Consider the following 25,212-nt stretch of genomic DNA (forward strand, 5'->3'; position numbering starts at 1 on the left):
TACAATACAAGTAGAAGTGTTAACTTACCAATTGAATTACACTACTGCACACATTTAAACTCCATTACTCAACATGAGGCACAAGTGGAGATGATGATATTGTACTGTATGTATCTTTACCAACATGTACTGAAAGTCTTTTACCATCTAATCTAATTGAGTCTACATTTGGTCCTCACTCAACCAGTAATGATACATCAATTGTGTATAGCTAATGTAACAGACAGACAATACTGCTCCATTGATTTTCTTTTCTTTTGTTAAACTCTTATTGTACAAGGATTTACAAACAATGTGTTTCCTGGGCGGGTTCGTATCACATCTAGTCCCTGGCAAAGTATCTGCATGTTTCCATGTGGTTGGTTCTAAAAAGCAGCAGAACAGAGACCACATAATAAAATAAAATAAAAAACGTGGGTCTAATTTGTTGACATCGATCAATGACTTCAAGTTTCCATCTTGTCCTTTTTCACAGTAGGCGTTTTGCTGTACAAACCTACATTCACAAGCAGATTTTCTCACTCCTTATACAATGTAGGGGTTTTGCTGATGTGTGTTGACTCCCAAAATAGACACATCATAATAGAAAGTAACATGGTAACGAATGTAACAACACATAAAAAAGGATGTTTACAACAGACTCACAAAAGCCCCTGAAAACTTTCTTTAAGTTTTAGGTCTGTAAAATGTAATATTCACAATTACTTTTTTTTTTTAATCCAAGTTGACTAAGAGTGTCTTTTTTGAAAACCCAGATTATCGAGTGTGTGGCTTCAATTTGAATTATAGTGACCGAACGCCAGATTCAGATTCAACTGGTGCACGGAGGAATGTGATATCACACTTTCTCGACTTCAAATCAGGCAGAGAAGTGACCTTAACGTCACTTTGGAATAAATCTGTGATACTTTTTTCAGAGCCTTGGAGTCAAGCTATGACATATCCACTAAATAAAATGCATATGAATGGTAGCCATTTTTTGGAGTATCATACAATGCTTGAGCATGCAGTACATGCAAAATGCTCTCTAACATGTAAGTAAGTGTACACGTGATAAATGTGCTATGCAACTTAAAACAAAAGTTCTCATCCTGAATTCAAAGAATCTCTTCAGCAGTTCATTCAGGAAGGGAAGTGTACGCCACTGAGGAAATCACGCTCTTTCTCCTTTTCATAGCCAATCAGCATCAGGTCAGAGTGGTGACCTCCGGCTGAGCATAGTTTCCCGTGGCCGCAAGGATGTCTTTACAGCTCTCTGTCAGGAAACACAAAGGACAGAATGACAATGAAATATAGTGACTTAGCATAAAAAACACTGAAACTGACCCAAGCGAGTGTGCTATAACCTAAGAACAACGGGGTCACCACCCTTCCCTCCATTATTAATTAATCCTAGGAAAGAAGAAGCCCTAAATGTGGATGCATATAATAATAATAAAACTAAACGTATTTCTTGACTATTAAAATCTTTATTTTCAACAACCAACAAATCAGTTAATATTTTAACTCTATTTCACAGACAAAAACAATACTTTTATTTGAACTTCACATGGGAGCCAGATGTTTCACTGTGACCATCCGTGTTGTTAATGGAAACCTATTAGTGGGAATCATATCTGAGGAATCACTTGGGAATATGGCGGCTCGCTTGAGCTTGGAAAACCTTCCTCTTCTCATCTGTATAGCTTCCTGCCACTTCCTCTTGCAGCACTTGAACTGTTTGCTATACTATTATGCACACAAACGGGTGGTTATCTCATCACAAATACACAAATACAATGTGCTTTTGAATCCCTGTGATGACCTTAGTCACTGCAAAAGCACTGTCTTTTTGTCCTGTTCCTGATAACCATCCAGGCATCTTCAAGCCTGCATCCATCTATCTATTCCTCTAATTACAGCCACACTGCCCTAGTGAAATATTAGATGTACCTTTATATCCTGTAACCCTGTAACTCACCAAAACCATCTCCCTTTGCCACATAGCTCTAAAAAGCGACTTTCAAATGTTGGCTAACAACTGAGTTTTTTTTCTTTTTAATTCTGCACTGAGCACTAAACACTGAGCACTTCTTGCAGATAATGTGCACTAAAATGTGTTGTGTACGTGTGATATAATCCACTGTAACAGACTGGGATATCATTATGTACATACTCACCAGATACCAGGCTAAGAATTGAATTACCCCCCCCCCCCCCCCCCCCTCCTCTCTCTCACACACAGATTTGTATTAAGGTGTTCTGGCTTTTCTCAGCTTCCTATTGTTTTTGTCTCTGTGACCAGAATAGCGCTTATATGGTGATCTCATGAGCTGACCAGACAATTTTCCATTATTAGAAAGCTCAGTATGAAACCAAGGTCGGACAGTTTCACCCCATTTGTGTCATTTTCATTGTGTTTGTGAGGCTGTACATTTATATAGTGACAGATTACTTCGTCCCCTGAGTAAACCTGTCCACAAACATCACTTCTTCTCATTTAGGACAGATTTAATTGTGCATGCTTTTTTTATTATATTTTATTTTGTTCATATGACAACATGCCATTATAACTAGCACCAATTTACATCAACATCTTCAGGCAATGACAAGTTATTCAGGAACATTTCTGTATAATGAGCTGTTAAAAAAATACATGGGTGTACTCTCCTAGGAGAAAAGCTACCATAAGTGCTCCAGTTATGATAAACCCTGGTAGTGAAATAAACCTCCGCAAAGTGCAGGGTTTCAGCAAAACACCTTCAGCAATGTTGGACTGTTTGCACACAATTGTCAGGATGTTGACTGGATAGTGCTCAGGGTGTCAGGAATCAATCCACGGCTGCCAAATATAGAGCCTCTTCTCACAAGAGGCTTTTGGGTAGTTTGGAAAGCTCAGACATGAGATGCAGCGGTCATTCAAGCAGACAGAGATGGCAGGGTCACAGCAGAATTACAGCAACTTTGTCTCACCCTCACCCCCCATCTTCTGTTTAAGAATAATAGCGTTGCATACAAACGTGTAGCTTACACGGTTATGTGTGCTGATGTGATCTAGAAGTCAATAAATAAATAAATAAACAATTCAAGTCATGATTTTCATCTTGTGTCTTTAACTGTATCATTTTTTCCTCACATGCTAGGCTTGGTACCCTGCGAACACTTGTGCACTAATCCTAACCTGAGTACTAACTGTGCACACAGAGAGATTGATGATGCAATTAGGGCTCAATTGATTTTCTATTGATCTGAGTGGTAAATAATGGTTGAAACAGGATTTACTCCCTTAGAGGTGAAAGACAGGTGTTTGAATTCAATTCAATTTTATTTATATAGCGCCAAATCACAGCAAAAGTCGCCTCAAGGTGCTTCATAGATACAGAGAAAAACCCAACAATCATATGACCCCCTATGAGCAAGCACTTTGGCGACAGTGGGAAGGAAAAACTCTCTTTTAACAGGAAGAAACCTCCGGCAGAACCAGGCTCAGGGAGGGGCGGGGCGATCTGCTGCAACCTGGTTTGAAGGGTCCTGCGAAACATTCGTTGTGCTGTTCATCTCTCTGTTCTTTTTGTTAGATCAACTATAAGCACAATTTATGATGATTATTGAAACTTTGCTACAAGTAACTACTAATGTTTTACATTTCTTAAACATTTGTGTTTTTGTGTGTCATTTTTTACAGGTATTCATATCTTGCCACACAATGCACACTCCATGTACTGTAGGTATGAAGTTTAGAATAGCTTATAAGCACCACTGAAAGCATCTTAGCACTCTGCATACTCAGAATCAGAAAAAAGACAAAACACTGTGTTCCTTTTAGCCTTGCTAGCAGCAGGAAACTGTGATGGCATTATCTGTCAATCACTCTGTCAATCAAACTCACACTTCAGGTAAGACAAAAACATTCATCCCACAACTATACAACATCTTTCCCAAAAAATTGGTAAAGATATTCATGTTCCCCTCAGGGCTAAATATTTTATAAAAGAAAAAAGAAAACATTGCTCCTCTTCTCATTTTTTTTCTCCTCAATCTGTGAATTATTCTTGTAGTACAAAACAAAAACATTAAATTCCCTTTAACTTTGTATTCTTCATGTATGTCATGGAACCTGGGCTGTTGCCTGAGCTTTGAATTTTTGTTTTGTACAGTCTTTGTTTAGCACATGTTTCCTACATGATTTCTTCAAGATTAGTTGTTCAATCCAGTCTTTCGGTTTCTTACTATTATTTTCGCTTTATTTTGCAATCTAGTTTCTGTTTGTCGGCATGGTTATAGTTTAACTTTAATTCCTGCCCCGTGTCCCCTCATATCTTGGTGTTAAGCCTCTCTATGTCAAGCGTTTCCCATTTGTTACTTATTTTGGTAGCTGTTGTGTTCTTGTCGTTGTGTTCTTGTTGTTGTGTTGTGTTCCTGCTTGACTTCCATTGTCTCATTATCTTTAAATAGCTTCAGCTGTGTTTAGTTCCCCACCTGTTTCCCCTTCCCTCGTTGCCTCTTGCATATTTAAACTCTTTGATCTTTAGTAATTATACTTACTATCATAGCTAATTTATAATATAAGGTGTAATTTTAACATATAAGGTCATAATTTTACATAAAATCAGGAGTTACGTATTGATGCAAAAAATTGGTATTGTTAAAATTTTAGCATGACGATGTTGAAAATAGTCAATTGTCTCCATATTTTAGAATAAACTGTGTAGAAAAATCTACATGCATGTACTCCATAAGTGAAGTTAAGGCTAAAGCCAGCAAGGGGTAATGCTAGTCATTGCAAAAGAAAGTGGAATTGTTTGTGAAAATGATCCTACTTTTCTTTTGATTTTTTTACCCCAGTTAACATTTTTCCAACAACTTTACTTTGTCAGTTGATGCTTTAACATATCTTGAATATAGCAACAGTGTCATGGTCCTGGGCCATGTTGGCCCAGTAGTCTTAGTTTTCTTGTATTTTTGTATTTTGTTCCTTAGGCCATGTTTCCTGAGTTGCCCTGTTGTGTTGTTCCCTAAGTGTTTTCCCTTCGTGGCCTTTACCCCCTGTGTGCCCCTCTGTGTATCTGTGAGCCCTCGTCTCTCCTTATGTTTTATTCCATGTTTCCCCAGCCCGTTATGTCTAAGTTCTCCCCGTGCTCTCTCTCCCCCCTGTGTGCCCTCTGTGTATTTATGAGCCCTCGTCTCCCTTTGTGGTTGTTCCATGTTTCCCCAGCCCGTTATGTCTGTGTTTTCCCCGTGCTCTCTCTCCTCCTGTCTGAACCTCTGTACTTCCTGTTTGACTGCCCGTCTCCCGTCAGTGTTATGTTCACCCCGCCCTGTCTCGTTATGATTATCTGTGTCAGCTGTGTTCCCCGTGTGTTCCCACTTTCCTCGTTAACCCTCTGTGTATTTCTGTCTGCGTCTCCCTCTGTTCGGCGTCGCGTTCTCCCTCATTGCTGTGTGGATTCCCTGTGTCTCCCTACGAGTGTTAGTTTATTGATTCCCAGTTTAGTTGAGTTCTGTATTTCCTATGTTCTGCCTGTCAGCAATAAAGCTGCTTTTGAGTTCATCCCCGTGTTTGTGAATCTTGCGATTGGGTCCTCCTCCCGCCTGCCACACAGCCGATCCATGACAAACAGTGGTCCAATTTAGAGTAAAACAGACACTAAAGCGGGCTATGCTACCATAGAACTGGAAGTTATTTCTGTGTGAGTATGCAGTATCCCTCAGCTTGTCAGTCATATCCAACCCGCACTTATTTTTTCAAATCAACAAGGTAGTGACAGCCAAAATGCTAAACTTGGAGCTTCATATCTGGCTCAAATGCAGCATGTACGTACTCACCAGTTTGAACGCTGGGGTTCTCTGAGGTTAGGAGGAAGCAGGTGCCCTCTTTCTTATTCTTGTCTCGACCTCGGGAACACCGCAATGTCCACTTTTCGCTGGGGGACAGCGGCTGGGTCAAACTACAGCCTTCCTCATCTGAAAGGGCCACATTTGCATCCCCGTTCTGTTTGGAGTCTGGACAGGAAGACAAAAATACATGCCAACATAAATGGCAAAGTTGATACAGACCCGAGGGCCCACACAAAGGCAGACAGAGGTATATTGCACAAAACTGGTATTTTTCTGTGATGAAATCCAGTTTGACTGAGATGCTAGGAGAGGTAATTTAATGATGCTGTCATTGTGACTAAGTGCAGTTCATCTGTCAAGCAAACTCTACAAAACCTACAAAGTACAAGACTTGAAACACGATAGCTCTTTGTACTACTACTACAGTGCAACATTGATACAGTGCAACTTAAGATTAAAAGGTCAGTTTTCATGGTTCACACATGATGCATAAGTTTGTCCTCCAACCTACTGCAAGTGAATGGATGGGGTTTTTTGGTGCTGCCAAGAACAATTTCAAGTAATAAAATAATCTCCATAGACTGAAACACTTTTTTTGCCTCCACTACTCTTAGTGAGGCCACAAAGAGAACATTTGGCAGGAAGCATCTCCAGTGAAACCATGTTACTGCTTAAGGTTAAATAGTGTGTGCTTCAAAAACAAAACTGCCCCAGAAAACCTGAGCACGTGAAACACCGTCACCTGCATGGTAGCCACAACAAATGGTTTGTGAGAAAACATGCCTCTGACATTTTAGAGAGTTTAAAAATTGTACTGTAGCCTCACCTGAGCGGTTCCTACTGATGTTCTCCTCAGGAGCCAGTGGACACGTGTCACTCTGAGTACTGTCTCTGTGCGAGTTTGTTTCTGACTTCCCAAACGAGGCTGAGTCAGTCGGAGCATCAGGGTTTGGGTTGTGCTTCTTCTTCTTTTTTGGCAGCTTCTGTTTTGCCATAGCCAGCGAGTAGTACATCCCAAAGTTATTGACGATGACGGGAACCGGCATAGCAATGGTCAGCACCCCAGCCAGTGCACAAAGTGCCCCTACCATCATGCCGAGCCACGTCTGTGGATACATGTCTCCATAGCCCAGTGTGGTCATAGTGACCACTGCCCACCAAAAGCTGATGGGGATATTCTTGAAGTGCGTGTGATTGCAGCCTGTGGGGTCATTAGGCTGGATTCCAATACGCTCAGCATAGTAAATCATGGTGGCAAAGATTAGCACACCTAGCGCCAAGAAGATAATAAGCAAGAGGAATTCATTGACACTAGCCCTCAACGTGTGACCCAGGACACGCAGGCCTACAAAGTGGCGCGTCAGCTTGAAAATCCGGAGGATTCGAACAAACCGGACCACACGGAGGAAGTTTAGCACATCATTGGCAGCTTTGGATGACAGACTTTTCAGAGCCAACTCCAGGTAGAATGGTAGAATGGCCACAAAGTCAATGATGTTGAGCGTGTTTCTGATGAAGACTACTTTGTCTGGGCAGGATATTATGCGCACCAGAAATTCAAACGTGAACCAGACTACACAGATGCCCTCCACGGTGAAGAGGACTGGGTTGGTCACTATTTCGTTCCTTGTGATGTTCTTTGTCATGTTGCCCTGTACAACATGCTCCGTCCAGTTTTGCACTTCATAGAAGGCATCGTGGGTCTCCAGGCAGAATGTGGTGATCGACACCAGGATGAAGAAGAGAGAGGCAAGTGCAACTCCCTGGAGGAGAAAGATAATGACTATTAATCAATACAATGTTATGTCAACCCACAATTAGTGAACAGCCAGTATAGGGTTTCTAAAGCTCAAACCACCATCTGCATGATGCGCCCATGCTAGAAACGAGTTTTCAATTAACACGATATATAATAAGACCTCTTTTATCTTCAAACTTCAAAGTTTAAAAAAAAGGATGTGCCAATCAACTCTCGTGTGTTGAAGGATTTTATTACTGGGGGAGGTAATGAGCGTCAGTTGACTGACAATAAGCAAACACTGTATTTATGTATCACTGGAAAACTTAACTCAGGCACAACAACTTAATGATTTAAGTTTGTTGTGACTGATCATTGCCTGTGAAGCGAGTTTCACATAGGAGGATAAAAATGAGCCCTCAGTATCCCCAACTATACTGACCGAATGCAAAAAACGCAGGTAAAAAAATAACAATATGACACATACAAACAACCAAATTATATCTGGAATCATTTCCAGAGGAACATTTGTCCAGTAGCTTGACTAATGCAGCAGCAAGATAGCCGTGAATTAATAAAGTTAACATTTATACTCAAACAATTTCCCAGGTTTAACAAACGCAATTTTTTAAACATGTCTCCATGTAAAATTTTGCCAAGTAAACTAAACCCAAATCCAAAACCTTCACAATCATCCACTAATCATCTGTGTAACTGAGATGAAAGCAAAGGTCCTAATGAGTTCTCGTATGGCTTGCTGGCATGCGCTTTCATAATTACTTACAAAGTGAATGTATTTTTTGAACCAAATGCAAGAACATGTTATGAATAGTTAAGCTCAAGAAATAAAAGCTCACAGTTAGTCATCCAGTCCAAGTGAAACCCTCCCTCAGAAACATCAGACTCATTATTCTACCACTTTGCCTCCTCAGGGCATGCTATTTACCTGTCAGGAAATAATGGTTCAGATTGTCTTCAACAGCTCTACTTAGTAGGTGGCATTTTCTTTATGCTTATTTGCTCTTTGTCTGTGGGAGAGCGAGGACAATGTTCTCAGAGAAAACAGACCAATTTAACACCAATTACTTTCCATGAACGTATAGACTGAACCATGCTGACAGAAGACGTGATTCTAATAACGCTGGCTGAGACGGGCACAAACAGCAGGGGGTGCTAATACAGTAACAACACCTGCAAAAATAATATGAACAGTCTTTAACATATCATTTTATTTATTTATTTTTTACAACACAAATCACTCTATGACTCACAAAGGAAACAGAAAGGGAAAAACAAGCAGAGTGTCCTGATGCAAAACTGAGAGGAGAGAATGCTGAACGCCTTACAGCCTCCGTACGTGTTTTAGAGCATGTGTTCTGCATGCAAGCCTTCCCTTATATGAAAAATAGGGTCAAATAGCTTTTATGGTTGCTGACAGGCAAAATGAACAATGTGGCTCCACAGCATTCACCTGGTCCAGCACAATGGCTGTGCGCGTCTATGTTTGTGTTAACGCTGTGTGCTTACTCATACATGATATGTCTTTATTGTTTACTGATACCTGGGCAAATTGTAGTGCCTCTCCAGCCTTTCTAACCTTCCAGCTGGATAAATATGTAACTGGAACTTGCATGCACTTTGCCATTTTTTCTCCCTTGAGGGAATCTCACATATGAGTTAGCTAAATCTCATGAGGAAAAGAACAAATACTGCACTGAAAGGCTCAATGGGGACATTAATTCACAGTGGAATTAGACTAAAACAATAAGAAGTGGACATCTGATGGAGTTGGAGTAAACTTGATACTGCACACTTAAAAAAAACAAACCCTAAATAGATAAATCAACACGCATAACACATATTGTGGAGCTTGTAACCACTAAAACCTTTATATTTGTCCCTGTAGAACACTGAGGTGCTCACTGCTTTGATCCCCTGAGAAGATGACGACTGAGGCACAGGACTATTGGGAAGGAGGTAAAAGCAAAACTGTGCCCCGGGAGGATCTCCTGCTCTGCAGGCACGTTTTCCCCAAACATCATCAGCACTAACAGTGCTCATTATGTGAGAGTCACAGATCGCAAGAGACAAAAATGATGTTTAACAATTATTTTCTTTTAGTGACTGAAACTAAGGGGTGTAACCATGTCAACATAGACTCTAATAATAAAAGCTTTTAATTAAGCGCTAATTTATCTCCATTCATTGTATCTAGCTCACAGACATGCATACTCATATAAAATATATTTTCAATGTGTCGTCTCTTCAGTGCTTTCCTATTAGAAAGCTTTTGCAGACAAGGGCCAGATATGCAGCCGGCACCAAATAATTAAGCTTCTCTGAAGACCCGGCCACTTTTACAGCACCTCATTTTCCAGGCTCAATTAATAAAACATGGTGCCAGCATTTCATCAACCCCCTCTGGACTTCCCATTGTCCCAGTCCCTCTTCACGTGCTGTATGAGGGTCTCAAATGTTAACCCTGAAAGGTGGAGCTCCGTGTAAACACCAGACAAAACCTGTTATAGGACAACAGCGCAAGAACTGATTATAGATATATATGTGTCAAGATAAAAAGGCCTAATAATTTTTTATACCAACACCATAATTATATGATAAAGCTAAAAAATACCCCAATATCTATACATTTGCCGGAGCTAAAAGTAGCTTTTCAGATGCTGCTAGTTTGTTTGAATGTCTCATAAAAGGCTCTCACTAGTCATCTCTTTCCATCTGTCAGCAGTGAATTATATCAAGAGGATGTTGGAGTGGTGGTGTTTGTGGTAGCTCAACCAAATTTACCCCCTGGCTTCCCGCCTGAATACAAAGTTAGCTTTGCATAATGGAAAGGCAACAGAGCTGACTCCAGTTTCTTTAGTGGGGGGTAGAAAACTTGCACAAGATGTATGCTTTGTAATTACACATTTACACAAGCTGCTGTACAATAACTCTACCTAAATACAGCAGAATACCAAACTGAATAATATCCAATCGCTCTAACTTTAAGTAAACGAGAGTAACAGGGCTTCCAAACCATAAGCCCAAGTTGGACATTGTTATGTTAACTACTTGTTTTAGGCGTGGCAGCAGAGCTGCACACATTAGCCACATATTCATCTAATGACCTGTCAAGTCTGCTTATGCTCTGTAAACCCATTCAGTCCAGTCTGGTTCCAATCCACTCTTTCTTCACCCCCATCCATTTACCTTATCTCATTGCTCTCTATTCCCATCCATTCATCTTTTCTTCCCTCCTCTCATCTCCTCTTATTCAATCATGGGCATCCCTCTCTTCTCTTTCTTTTTCCAGGTACTATCTGGGGGCCGTAATCAGCTCAGGTGACACAACACCTGCCCCCATATTGAGCCTCCTCCTGCCATTAACTCCAACAACTTCCTCCTCCTACGTTAATTCCCTTCCCTTCATCCATCCATCCATCCTCAACATTCAATACTTTGTCATTTCACAAAAACCTTTAATCACACATTGTTAGTATAATTGAGTGAGGAGTAGAAGACCATTATTTGTAATGAGGAAAGAGGCTGCACTCTCCCAAGCAGCTGTGGAAGTCATAATGGAACAAACTACGCAGAATTTCCACCAGGTTGTACAGCAAATGTCTAACTGACTAGAGACAGGCGTTGTGACAGCGAAAATTTAAAGATCCTTTCGAGATCTGTTGGAAGGATCTGCTTTGAATAATAGCTGCTGTCTGATGGTTTCATAAAAGTTCAATTACCTGGTCATAAATTCTTAAAACTACATCTACGTCTCTTCCCTCACTGAAAGACCCAGAATATATAATGTGCAAAGCTCTTCTCAAAATAAGAAGCAGACAGACTTAACTACATAGTCATTACTTCCATGCTAATTAATATTTTGTGATATCTATCTATAGATATATATAGATTCTAGATGCTATTCTTTATTTAATGTGAGGGTAGAAAACACACATCACACATCAGCTACTGTATCAGGTCATTCCTGAGTTCTGAAATGTGTTCCTTTATGCACATTTTCATGCCGCACAGTGTTACCAAAGACATCTTCTACCCAGCAGTAGAATTTAAAATCTGTACGTGTCAAACTGCAGGTACAAACTAATCACCACAGTGAAACTCCATCATTAACACCAATCATCACGCTTTTAAGTGTGGAGGTAGTTTCATTTTGTGTGACTCTAAATTCACATTAAAACACAGAAATATTCAGATGACACAGAAGTGTTAATACATCTTGTTGGTGCCATTCCTGAACCTGTTGAAGAGGGGAAAAATTCTTCCTCCTTACTTATCATCACTTGCAACAGTGTTTTAAAATAAAATAATGTTTCATCATTAGTCAGATCCAAATGTTGGCTGCACACATCTACTGATAATCTATTTTTTCCAAGTGCCATTAATTATTCTGGTGAGTATAAATAAAGCTCGCTCTGGAACGGTTCGCAGCCGAGTGTGAAGCAGCGGGAATGAGGATCAGCACCTCCAAATCTGAGGCCATGGTTCTCAGCCGGAAAAGGGCGGAGTGCCCACTCCGGGTCGGGGACGAGTTCCTGCCCCAAGTGGAGGAGTTCAAGTATCTCGGGGTCTTGTTCGCGAGTGATGGGAGAAGGGAGCGGGAGATCGACAGACGGATTGGTGCGGAGGCTGCAGTGATGCGGACGCTGCACCGGTCCGTCGTGGTGGAGAGGGAGCTGAGTGTAGAGCCGCCACCCTCCAAAGGGTGGCTGGCCATCCGGGAGGGGCTCAGAGTAGAGCCGCTGCTCCTCCACATCGAAAGGAGCCAGCTGAGGTGGTTCGGGCATCTGACAAGGATGCCTCCTGGGCGCCTCCTGGGGTTGGTGTTCCGGGCATGTCCCACTGGGAGGAGGCCCTGGGGCAGACCCAGGACACGCTGGAGAGATTATATCTCTCGGCTGGCCTGGGAACGCCTTGGTGTTCCCCCAGATAAGCTGGAGGAGGTGGCTGGGGAGAGGGAGTTCTGGACTTCTCTGCTTAGGCTGCTGCCCCCGCGACCCGGCCCCGGATAAAGCGGATGAAGATGGATGTATGGAGTATGAATAAACATTTTTCTTACAGCTGAGGAAATGGTTGGACTTTTGGCTTTGAAAAAAAAACCTAACCAAACAGAAAGTGCTCCTGTGGTATAACAACAGATCAGCAGTCACTTTGAGTCCTGTGGTTGTTCAGGAGCTTGTGATGAGCTTAAAAGGGTCTGACAGCAGTCAGTTTATTCAAATGCCAAACAGTTTATCCCACAACTAAACAGAGCTGGGTACTGCAGCCAGAAGCATCTCTACAGGGAAGAATCTCAGGGGGCCTGACACACGCAGTGACAGCTACTCTTCTCATAAAATAGTCAGTGTAAAGAGTGCAATCACATGACACAGCCTGACTTTACAGCTCTGTGCATGTGCATCATGGCCCATTCACCTGGGGTTAAAGTGAAGTCTACGATGTGATATTTCTGTTATTTCTATACATCCATGTAGGTGACTGTTTATCTCAGTCAGTAAAGCTTCCAGTATTTAAATGTATGTGTATAGTTTATTTAAGAGCTGACATAACATCACGTTTGTAGTCCAGCAACAGATACTCAACGCAACACAGTCACCTTGTTGGAGTGATTGCCATAAGGACTCTTTACAGCCAAAGCACTGTGAGGCCAAGCGAGCTGTATGCCAGAGCTTTTTATTTTTCAGCTTCTATAATCTTGCTGGGGTTGAAAGCTGAGATCGAGACAATATTTAAGTAGCTTAATAGTTATTTGTAAATTTTGAATCTTTCCCAGTTATTTCTGGCCTGTCTGAAATACTTCCATTACCTGCTTCTTGTTTTGCCATAATGGGGATAAATTACATCTATTCGTGGTACTTTTGCTCAATTTTAAACATATTTGTGCTTAAGTGCTTCTGTGTGATTCTGCCTGTTTCTGCCATTTGTATGAGCAGAAATGCTGCAATTTCTGATGACTTTTGCTGACATTTCACCTCTGACACTGTCCTTATACCACTGTTCAGATCAGGGATGTAACTGGTAATGACTGTAATCTGATGACAGCTGAGCTGCTGCTGTCTGCTGATCAAGGCCATACGATCTTACTCAAAGCTCCAATGGCTAGTGACAGTTAGAGCCTCTTCAACCAACTGCAAGAATAAACGGACACTTCAGTTGTTATTGATATATTAATGTATCGATAACATCTATAGTGATATATTGTATTTGTAATAACTGGGTATACTTATATAAAGTAAACTTCTGATGCCACATATTACTATTTTCATACATGCAACTTTTACTTTATAGTCAAAACTTGTAGGAAAAAAGTAAGAATCTAAAAGTGTGACTTTATGTTGCTACATTAATTCAGTTTGAGGTTTTTTGTTTATTAATCTGCAGCCATACCCTCGTATGGTCAAGAGCTCTGGCTAACAACCGAGAGGAGACTGCAGATACAAGCTTTCTCCAAAGTTTGTCTGAGCTCAGCTTTAGAGATCAGATGAGACGTTGAGTCATTTGGGAGAGACTCAGAGCAGAGCCACTACTATTCCACATCAAAAGGAGCCAACTGAGGTGGTTCAGGCATCTTATTAGGATGTTTGCTGGACGAGGTGTTCCAGACATGTCTTACTGTGTTGAGGTCCCAAGACACACTCGAGAGATGATGTGCCTCTGTTGGCCTGGGGTTGCCTTGGTGTTTCCCCACATGAGCTACATGAGGTGGCTAGGGAAAGGAAGGTCTTGGCTTCTCTGCTTATGCTGCTGTCCAACCCAGCCATGGATGGATGGATGGGATGTTTTTTGATATCTTTGTCTCCTGCTAAGATCGCTTGACATCATTTGAGACATTTATTTTATTTTTTATTATTTTAAGGTGCTTTATTCATTTTAACTAAACAAGCCAAAAAACATTGAATACTATATCATCGCTTTGTATAGTTGATGCAGAACAGTGATTTGTAAAGACACATGCAGCAGGGACAGAGAACGTCACATTCATTAGGAGACATGTTTTGAATCAAATGGAGACCTTCTGTCTTTGGCTCGTGCTTTGGGTTGCCACTTGATCAACAGTTTGTTTCTAGGCTGATATATACAATAGATATTTATTATCTCTATTTATTTTTTTTTACAACAAAGTGTGGTAGATCTGAGAACTGCAGAGCTGATAATGATTTGTGGATTGACCACTCATTCATTTAATGATATGGGGAAAATATTAAGTAGTCGACAGCAACGGAGTAGAGAGACACATTTGAGGTTATTTAATACATAACCCGATATCAACAATCTAAACGTGGGGCAAAGAGGATGCGAGGATGCCCAAACCTGGATTGGATGGAGTCGACGTTTAAATGGAAGTTAATTTGTTTTGTGTTTTTTTTATGTGGTTCTCTTTTTACACCTGAGTGTAAAACAACTACCACTGACACGGGTATATATGCATGCATATCATCTTTTCAGCCACCTTTCTCATAAGTGACATTTGTTGACTTTTGTAAACTTTAGACAACCAAAATGCCAAATTATGGGAGAGGGGACAAGAGGATAAAAATGTTGTTCAGTCCAATATAAAGCAAGACACCTGGTCACCCTTTTAATACTGCAGGTGCCAAAAAGACAATCCAAGGTCACTATGCGTGAGCGTCCAGACAGAGCAGAGGTCCCCAGAGGGGACAGCAGCCAGGTCCCAGCTGGGAAAAGCAGAACAAGGAGCCATAACATGACACACAACAGGCAGCAGGCTGTGCATAAGTGCACAGCAGCTGGAGAATCCTATCACAAGCATCACCTCCAGCTGTTGAACAGTACACTCTGTTACTAATATGGACAGGCTATATGCAGAAACCAAAACAATGAGCCTTCTGAACAATCAGCAGCTCCAAAGGCAATGACAGCAGCTACTACCGAGATTTTCTTAGAATTCATGTCACACTTGTTCACGTCTGCAAGCCGGGACGTGAATGAATTAATCTCCACTCCTCTCCCGGCTATCTGGAAAGGAGTGGTTCATTACCAGATATTTATAATTTATAGATTCATGGAACCAGAAATATTTGACAAGCTGGTAGCGAGCATGCATAAAATGAGACAAAATTTTTAAGGAGATCTAAGGGGCAGTTCTAACATTTATTTCCAAATCAATTAAAAGGGGCATTACGTCACCTTCAGTTTTAACTACCATTCATTTCTGATCAGGGTGTGTTAGCAGGGACACAACATAAGATTAGTGACACGGTGCCTCCTCCACAAAACAGAATATACTTAATAAGGAGGTGGAGAGATCTGCATGGACAAAATCAACCAGTGTTGTAACATCTAGCAACAAGTCACAAACAGCCAGCACAGCACCTACTCTGTGAACACTCGAAACATGTGGATAGCATCAGTTGTCTCAATACAAATCTCAACCTCTGGAATTGCACATCTGATGCCAAATACTCCACCAAACGCCTTCCTTCTATTTACAACCACCGACACTCTCCAGCCAGCTGAAGTATATGGGATGTGGTTGAAAGCTCTGGCACTGACCTTTGAGCAAAGACAATCCTGTTGCAGTATCTTAAAATATTGACTGAAGTAATTCCTAACAGCTGAAATTAAAAAAAGAAAAAAGACTGCACATATATTTGATGTCGGGATTTCAAAAAAATAGTGCAAAGTCAAGCCTTTCAAATGTCAGAATGCATGAAAATAATCAATCAAATCCTTTCAAGTGTCCTCTAATAGCAGCCAGTGAAAAGGAGCCTTTGGCAGATGTATGAAATGTGCAGATGCATTAAGTTAAACGTATTATATCAATGCGGCATTCAAATAGCTTTAAAAAAAAAAATCTGCATCAATAAATGAAATAAAAAATAAAGAAACATGATATTTTCAGTAATGCATATTTATTTATTTTTTTTGTCTGCAAAACAAAGTCTGCAACTATGTGCAGGCATCCCAGACACTGAACTGTTTTCAGCAAACAGCTGAGAACTGAGCAGAGTAAACAACCAGTATAATCACACAGGATTATATCTCTTTCACTGAGACCAGTGGCTGTTAGAAAGTCTCCTTAACAAGGCTGTGCTGCTTTGATGATGTGCGAAAAATCAAATCCTGTGTTCAGTTCACAGAGCAGCCAGGAGAGAGGTGTTGGCATTGTGAAAGCTGATCCCAGAAAGGTTAGTGTTTCACTCAGAACACACTTTAATAATTTGTCAGCTGTGCATCGAACTCTGGATGTTTTTCATAACCAGTAATGTGCAAAGCTGTGATCATCAAGCTGTGATGTGATCGATAGTTAGTTCAATATCAATATAGTTTCAATGAATTTATATAGCATAAAAACACAAAAACAGTCTCCTCATGGGGGCTTTAAAAAAAACTGAGTCATGGTATGTAATCTAGTTTAATGTCACTCATTAAAAATATATATCTATATGTATATCTGAGACAAAATTCAATCAGTCAAACAGGAAACTCAAAATGCAGCAGACTTCAAGAATCCCACATCAGTCTGTCGCTTGGTTTACTGATATTAATTGATTTTTGCCTCTCTGTGGGAGAAAAATGCAATGCTCTTTTCTGTGGGAAAGACAGCTTTAATTGTTCACCACAGATTAAAAATGTGTAGCCCATTACCACAGCCGTAATTAATTATAGTCAACAAGCCTGGAACTAATGAAATATTGCATTATGGAAGAAAGCGCTAGTCTAAACTTAATGCTGATGTCAAGTCTAACTGTCACATGTCACAAAAAGGATTGCAAAGAGATGTTTCCTCAGAGCCTCTTTATAGATGATATAGAGACTCTCTGGATATAAAATCCTATTATGAAGCCTCCAGCTGAGCTTTTTTTTAGTTATCTTAGATTTTTTTGCAATCAGACATCACAAGCCAGCGACCGACTGACAGTTAAACTGAGGGACATGATGTCTGTGAAGGTTCTCAGTCATCCAGGTCATCGTAGTCAAAGGAGCTTGCAAAGAAAAGCGTCTGGACGTCTTTAAGTTGCTTGAAGACGTTTCACCTCTCATCCGAGAAGCTTCTTCAGTTCTAAGGTCAAATGGTGGAGAGTCCCAGATATAAACCTAGTGAGAGTAACCCCCCACAGAGGGACAAAAGGACCCCCTGATGATCCTCTAATCGCCTGAGCCAAGGTGTGAAACTGGGTGTGGGTCCCAATCAGCCAGAGTTTCGGGTGAGTTCATTGTGAAACCTGGCCCCACCTGGCCCCCCACGTCTTCAAGTAACTTAAAGAAGTCCAGACGCTTTTCTTTGCAAGCTCCTTTGAGAGACATGATGCAAGTTCATAGGCAAAGAACTGTGTCAGTGACACAGGAACACAAACCCTTTCATTGTCTACCTGCACACTGATTGGGGACCACAGAAAAATAAATTCCAAAATGTAAGACTTTAAGCTATGAAGTCATCGGGATGGTTTCAATGCTAAAAGAAATGAGAAAAAAATGCAGGTTTAAGGCACTTTAATGTTGACCTCACTTTTCAAACCCAGAGGCTACATCCATATTTTATAAAGTCTATGCTTTGCCCTCTGTTGGTTGATTTATGCAGCCAAGTGGGCAGCAGCACATTTAGACCCATATTTTTTCATCAGCAGAGACAACTCACCTCCCAATGGACTGTGGAGAAGATCAGCAATCTTTAATACAGATACAGACAATGATGAAATAATATAATATCAACACGACCTATTTTCTGTACTTTCACCAAAAACAACAAAAACAACAACAGAAATGTGTTATTTATTAGAGGTTGTTGAAAGTATTTAAACCTATTTGTTTAATTCCACTTTAAACTGATAGACTGAACAATTTAGGACGAGCTTGTGGCTAAATGACGGCCCAAACATAGCCTGTATACAGTGGGTAAAATAAGTATTGAAAACATCACCAAATTTCTAAGTTAATATATTTCTAAAGGTGCCACTGACATGAAAATCTCACAAACTATCTAGTCCACACATACAAAGAAATGAATCCATAGATGCCCATAGTTTATGTGTAATAATGAGAAATGATACAGGGAAAAAGTATTGAACATGGTTACTGAAACGTATTTAATACTTTGTCACAAGCCTTTGCTGGTGATGACAGCTTCCTGTATGGAGGAACTAGTCACATGCATTTCTCAGGTACGATTTTGGTCCATTCTTAGAATCCCTTTGGTGAGAATTTCATGTCAATGGCACCTTTAGATGTATTTAATTATAAAATTGGTGATGTGTTTAATAGTTATTGTATTATAGTATGTATAAAAGATGGACATAGCCACCATGAAACCCCATAATGATTTGTGCATTCTGATTTTAGCCTCTGTTGTTGTTAGGATTTTTTGTTTGGGGCTTCTTCTTTTTTTAAAGCGAACATGACCATTTTTAGATTCAAGGATGGAACTGATCAGCTAATGCCCGTACCATAGCCAGTATAAAACATGGATGTGGCTTCAGAAAAATTAAGCCAATGCAGAAGTGCTGCAAGTTATATTCTATATGAAGACCAACAGATGATGATAGCTGTGATTACAAAAAGATTTCTGGTCCTATATAACTGTATGGGACAACAGTTTTCCATCGTAACATCTGTAAAGATTTTCCTGCTAATGTTTTTGGGCTCAGCCACTCATTTTCAGTTACACTGACTGAAATCTACTTTAAAAATCGAATTTAAAATCAAGGGGTCATCTGTGTGCCTCATCCACTAATGCCCTTTCAACCACAAGATCTTAAGGAGCATGCAGTTTCACAGTCAGACCTGCCTCTCCTCGCCGCATCCAATTATTTGCAACAAACCTAGCACATTCTGGAGTCATAGTTTGAATGGTGACCGACTTGTATCGGACTGTGAAAAGTGTGGCACAACCCATAAATGGGGACAGTTTGACCTTTGACCCTCAACACAATCAATTTTTTTTTCCCCCCCCAAACAGAGAACTTTGTCCATGCTAGCCATTATAAAGAATGCATGTTTAACACACTGGCTTCACTTTTTAGGACAAGTTCATCACATACATTCGATGTAACCAACAGATCAACAGTTCAATAGTGCAGAAAAAATATATCTGCAATTTTATGTACATATGAATAAGTATTAGCTACTTTCAGCTGCTCCCTTGTTACTACTTGTTACCACAGTAGTTCCACACGTTTGATCTGGCAGTTTTACACCTTTCCTGATGCAACCGCAAAGATGATTTGTGTCTTCAGCTGGAATAGAAGCAGTGACCTTTCATTCGCCAAGCGAATGTGTAATCCACCACGCTATGGAGCCACTTTAATGTGAGTGTAAACACTCTGAAAATTAGACCTGAGAGTAAACACGTAGCAAAGCTGCTACGCTCAATGGGGCAGCCCTATAAGATCACGTGGTGTCTTTGATGGCGCTAACATAAAGAGCCAACATACAGGTGGCTACTTTTCTTCAGTAAATTGAGTTGAAAACAGAAGCTGAGAAGAACCTGAGGAGAAATTCTTTCTTGGTCTAACATAAACTGGAGATGCATAAAATGTATAGTAGCGCATTCTTCTGGGCTCTATTAAATGTTCCCAGGGGACTGCACTCTGTGAACTCGCAGTATAATGGCCTCATGTGCTCGCTTTAAAAGAGCTGCATCTCCAGTCTTGGTTGATCCCAAAGAGGATGTGGCTTACATGATGGACAGATTAACTTCCCTCCAGCTTTTAGGAATCACATTACCTGAGATGAGCTTAGAGGCTCTCTGAAATAAAAAGGCCATAAAGGTAATGTGAGTCCCTCAAAATTCAGCCCCACATCCTTTCAGAAAGCATGCTCTCAGAATGCACACAGAGTAAACATACATATATGAAGTGGCTGGAATGGAAATGGATAAAGAGGATCTTATCCATTTCCATTATCCGCCTCCCTTCTGCAATATTTCAGAAAGCTTCACATGTAGATCTTTCACAAAACTTCACAAATCCTAATTGATTAATTTACAAATATTCAGCGGTGAGAGACAGACGTGATTAACTGGCAGGCACAGCGCGGGTCATCTTCAGACGACACCGACGCAGTGGCAGCTGTGACTCAGAGATGTGGGCTCCTCAACAGCGACAGCCTGCGAATGCCACCTGGACGAGAAGCTAAAATAAACACTATTTGTAGTGTCGCTGGCGTGCAGCGGGAACATTATTCTTCGGCAATGCTGTGAGAGTGTTTGAACAGACTATTCAACTGCACAAACAGACAAATAGAAATTAGAGTTAGCATGAGCCCCTCTCCTTCCTGAGCTAAATGTATTTTTCTTTCTGCCCGATGAAAGCTCCTGGCCTTTTGCCGAAAAAACTCTTGCAAATGATACTCGATACTTGCTTTCATGTTTACTTCAATAAGCATCCTGCTTTTGTTGCTGAGCCATTAGCTATAGCATGCTTTCAAAATGTTTACAGCAGGATGATACCCCCCGTGGAAAGATGGGAACCTTTTTTTTTTATAAACCAAATCTGATAAATAACTGAGATCTCTGTTTTTTGGGGTTGTTTTTTTATATATATCATGCAGATCTTTGCATAAAACCTTACTCACATGTCACTTAGCATTGGCAAAAGCACAAGTTTCTTAAAAAAAATTTTTAACAAATGATTAGCTTTTTTTTAGCCTTTTAGCTTTTTTTATAGCACTAGTGTAAGTACAGCAGATGTCCATCTACTGATTAATACGGTGTGATTTACGGTACACGGGTCTATGCTTCTGCAGCCTTTTAAACACTCATCTTTCTGAGCACCTTTTGAGTGCAAACCTTGAATAGGATGTGTGGGAACACTTCACCGGCTCTGTATTCCTGTCATGAAACAGCATTTTTGCTATTTTCAGTATTTTGCCACAATTTCGTAACGTATATTTAGGGGAGAAAAAAAAACGTTATTCACATGATTGAAAGAGATGTTTAGCCTCTCAGAGAAAATTCAGGTATTGAAATGCATTTTAGAAAAAAAATGAATTTCTTGTACAGATCAATACATAAATATGTAATGTTTTATAGCTATCAACAGCACAATAAATGTGTGGAGAGCACAGTAAAAGGTTTGGATCCTGAAGAGCTCAGGTCCTTAAAAAATCCACAGTACTTAGCATCGCTTTTTCAGAGTGAGGCATCATGAAGCTTTTTGTGTGTTGTTTTTTAAAACGTAAAATGTTTAACTCATGGATTTTCATATGCTCTGCAGCTTTGACTGATGTAGAGATCTTCCTTTTTAACAGATCCCTGCACTTCCTAACTTCCAAATACTGCAGTCTGTTTCAATTTCTTTTTGTTTCTTCATATGATATCAAACAGAGACAGACCTCGAGGTCTAACTGACCATTATTATGTACACTTTGCTTTGACTGCCTGCACTGCCTTTTTTGCCTTCAGAATCGCTTTAATTCTTTGTGGCATAGATTTAAACAAGGTTCTGGAAACATTGCTCAGAGGTTTTGGTCCATATTGACATGACAGCTTCACACAGCTGCTCCACATTTGTCTGCTGCACATCCATGATGTGAATTTCCTGTTCTACCACAACTCAAAGGTACACTGTTGGATTGAGATCTGGTGACTGCGGGGGTCATTTGAGTACAGTGAATTTATTGCCATGTTCAAGAAACCAGTTTGAGATGATCTGAGCTTTGCGACATGGTGTGTTATCTTTGCTCGAAGCAGCCATCAGACGATGGGTACACTGTGGACATCACGAGAAGCAGCCTAAACTCATGATACAAGGCAGGAGAGATCCGTGCTTTCATGTTGTTTATGCCAAATTTGGAACCTAGCATCTAAATGTCACAGTATAGATTAAGGCTTGCTAGATTGGGCAACATTTATTCTGTTTTATATTCACCAATGTTAGTGATCCTGTGTGAACTGTAGCCTTAGTTTCTTGTTCATAGCTAACAGGAGTAGCACCCGGTGTGGTCTTCTGCTGATGTAGCCTACCTGCCTTCAGGTTTGATGAGTCTTGCATTCAGATACGCTTTTCTGCTTACTTTGGTTGTAAGGAGTGCTTATTTGAGTTACTGTTGCCTTCCTATCAGCTTGAAGTAATCTGACTATTCTCCTTTGACTTCTGACAACAACTCAGAGAAGTGACTGGATAGACTGTCTTTTTCATGTCATTCTCTGTAAATCATAAAAATGGTTGTGTAGGAAAAGCAGGTCATCTTGACCATGTTTTCATGCTTAAATGCACTGAGTTGCTGTGAAATAGCTGAATAGTGTATATGTCTAAAATCTTAGTAGATGTCTGTCTTGGACTAAAGCAAAAACACTACAGCATTCTCATATATAACTGTCTCAAAAGACCTAAAAGGCATACCAAAGGACTCCCCCACCCTCAGTGACGTTCTGAAAGATATATTTTCATTTGCTTTTTGCAGCTTTGGATGTTTGCTTTTTTGTTAAATGTGTGATCATTTTAACTCAGTGGGGTTCAAACAGTTTCTTAAATGAACTCACGACTACACAGACTCCTGCACTGTATGGTGTAAAAACTGCAGTGTAAGATAATAAGAAATGCTTCTTAAAAGTATAAGCAGCTGTCAAATAAAGAGTGTTTGAATGATGGGCTAAAAAGATTTTTTCTTTGTGTATTGTAGTAGATGTATAGAGTAGCAAAATAGAGAAAACATGTACTGAAGAACAATGCTAGAGCAGATGTTACATGCTGAATTTGGCTGCAAGACTTTGCTCCAAGCCAGATGGGATTGGCTCCAGCTGCTCTACCAGCCTGAATTGGAGAAGTGGAAGACAACGGATGGATGTACTATAAAGCCTGACTTCATAGCACAGAAAACTCTCCAAGGTCAGACTCTTAGCACACTTTTTGAAACAAAAGAGAGCTTTCTACATACTTTTGTCAATTTATTATTTCAATCTATTCAAAACTTGTCAAACAAAAAGAATATTAATCTCTAAACTATCATTTATAATTCATTTGTAATTGTTTAAGACTAGTGGTTGCATAATGTTCCTTTTGATCCTGATGTTCAACTAAAAAACTATATTTTTAACAGTCAGTGAAACTAATGTAAAGATATAAACTTTGGCCTGAAAGCTGTCATGTCCTAAAAACAGACAGACAAGGCGCAGACTGGATAAATACAGACAGCTACAGCCACGTTACAGTTTACAGATCTGTAGCTGCATCAGTAGCTGCTGCAGCCTGACTGGCTGACATCTGTTGATTTGGACAACATGTGCGCCTTTTTTCCTAGTTGGAATGACACAGCGGGCTTTTGCGGACGCACTCTGACATGTGGCCGTTAAAGGGCCGCCTGCTGAACTCACCCTGGCTGCTCTAGATGAATACGGGTCGTCAAACAGCGCCCAGATCTTTGGCTGCCAAACTTCGCGGCAGCCTCTCGACCTGTTGGGGACGTCTTCGATGCCGAACCTCCTCGGCATCTCTCTCTCGTCGTCGGTGTCTTCTGGGTCGGGCGGTTCAAATATCTCCAGGGCCTCCTCCGCGTCCCGGTGCTGCCGGTAGGTCATCCAGCAGCATGGCTCCACGTCAGTCTCGTCTATACCCCAAAACGCCAGCTCTTCCTCGAATAGAGGCCCGCAGACGTCAGCCGGGCAGTGCAGCTTGCCTGTCCGGTAATAGTTGAGCACGTACGCAAAGATGCCGGGGTGTCTGTCGAAGAAGAACTCGGTGGCACTCGGGGACGCAATGTCTGAGTCGGAGCTGACCTGCGACTCCGAGTCTGCTAGCCATGCCAGGCGCGTCCCCGGCAGGGTCCTGAGGGTGCTCTTGTAGGTCTCGTGTCGAGTGCCGCCTACGTTAATAATAATTTTATCCGAGTCTTCCCCTCTGGCCATGTCTTCCTTCAGACATGATTTAGACGGAGGTTTGTTGCCTGACTTGCGTCCTCGGTAAGACGAAACACAAACCGAGCTTATCATTTAGAAGCAGTGGGAGCAGACCTACTGGCTGTTCGCCCCTGGTTCAAACTGTTGTCCGCTGGAAAAAAAAAAAATCAGAAAATTAAAGCAAAGTGAGCCTTCATTTCACACCCATGTGGCTCGTTTATTGCTGATTGTTAAGGTGCATAGTAATGGTAAAGCGCGATGAAAACCACCTGTAACCAAACTCAGTCTGGAGGCTGAAAAAAGCAAAACGCGGGTGGTGGAACTCGATCGGTGTTTGTAAACGTTTTAGTCGAATAGATTGGACAAGGTGTTTTGAGTTGTTGCCTCCAGATGTTATACTTAATTCCTGTCCACGGGCGCAAAGATGTTGGACTTATTTCCCGTCCACGAAGACATATTATTGCCAGGGAAAAAAAGAATATTGGCTTTTACGCATGGTATTTCCTATAGGAGAAAACGCTAAGTCAGAAAACATGTGACGATCATCTCCCCCTTTCTAAAAAAAACAAAAAAATATCCAAATTCTGCAGCGCCAAAATCAAATCCACAACTAATATTGGCAACTTTTCTCGCCCCTGCTCGTGATTTGGAAGTCAGAGATTGATCCACTGGTCCAGTCCATCTAATCATGCAGTGAAAAATTTGACAGATTTTTCCTCCTCAGATTTGGTCGTCCCGCGTGCCAGATGTGGGGTTGTTTTCCAGCTGAGATCTGTTGCTTCTCCACAAGTACCCTATATCTTCCCCTAGCGACACAGCCCGGTTGGATGGTGCGCTCAACTGC

The 25,212-nt window shown here is 40.9% G+C and overlaps 1 protein-coding gene across 1 annotated transcript; it reads right to left on the reverse strand.

Moving 5' to 3' along the window:
- Window positions 1-756: 756 nt before the first annotated feature.
- kcnc4 (potassium voltage-gated channel, Shaw-related subfamily, member 4) lies at window positions 757-25,212 on the reverse strand. The gene is made up of 4 exons (XM_085443765.1): window positions 23,847-25,212; window positions 6,644-7,580; window positions 5,806-5,982; window positions 757-1,255 (listed from the first exon to the last, which is right to left on the reverse strand). Exons 1-4 carry the CDS (start codon window positions 24,459-24,461, stop codon window positions 1,188-1,190), a joined length of 1,797 nt encoding a protein of 598 aa, XP_085299891.1. The 5' UTR covers window positions 24,462-25,212; the 3' UTR covers window positions 757-1,187.

Source organism: Copadichromis virginalis, linkage group LG20 (assembly GCF_057382275.1).
Source record: "Copadichromis virginalis isolate Kocher_CV1m ecotype Utaka linkage group LG20, C_Virginalis_male_GT1.1, whole genome shotgun sequence".
Taxonomy (NCBI): domain Eukaryota; kingdom Metazoa; phylum Chordata; class Actinopteri; order Cichliformes; family Cichlidae; genus Copadichromis; species Copadichromis virginalis.

Bases quoted from the DNA above. Each gene is read 5' to 3' on its own strand.
- kcnc4 (XM_085443765.1), bottom strand. From the start codon at position 24,461: ATGATAAGCTCGGTTTGTGTTTCGTCTTACCGAGGACGCAAGTCAGGC. The intron at 7,581-23,846 runs GTGAGTTCAGCA...TTTCTCCTCCAG, and splicing joins ATTCATCTAGAGCAGCCAGG to GGAGTTGCACTTGCCTCTCT. The intron at 5,983-6,643 runs GTGAGGCTACAG...CTTCCTGTCCAG, and splicing joins CATCAGTAGGAACCGCTCAG to ACTCCAAACAGAACGGGGAT.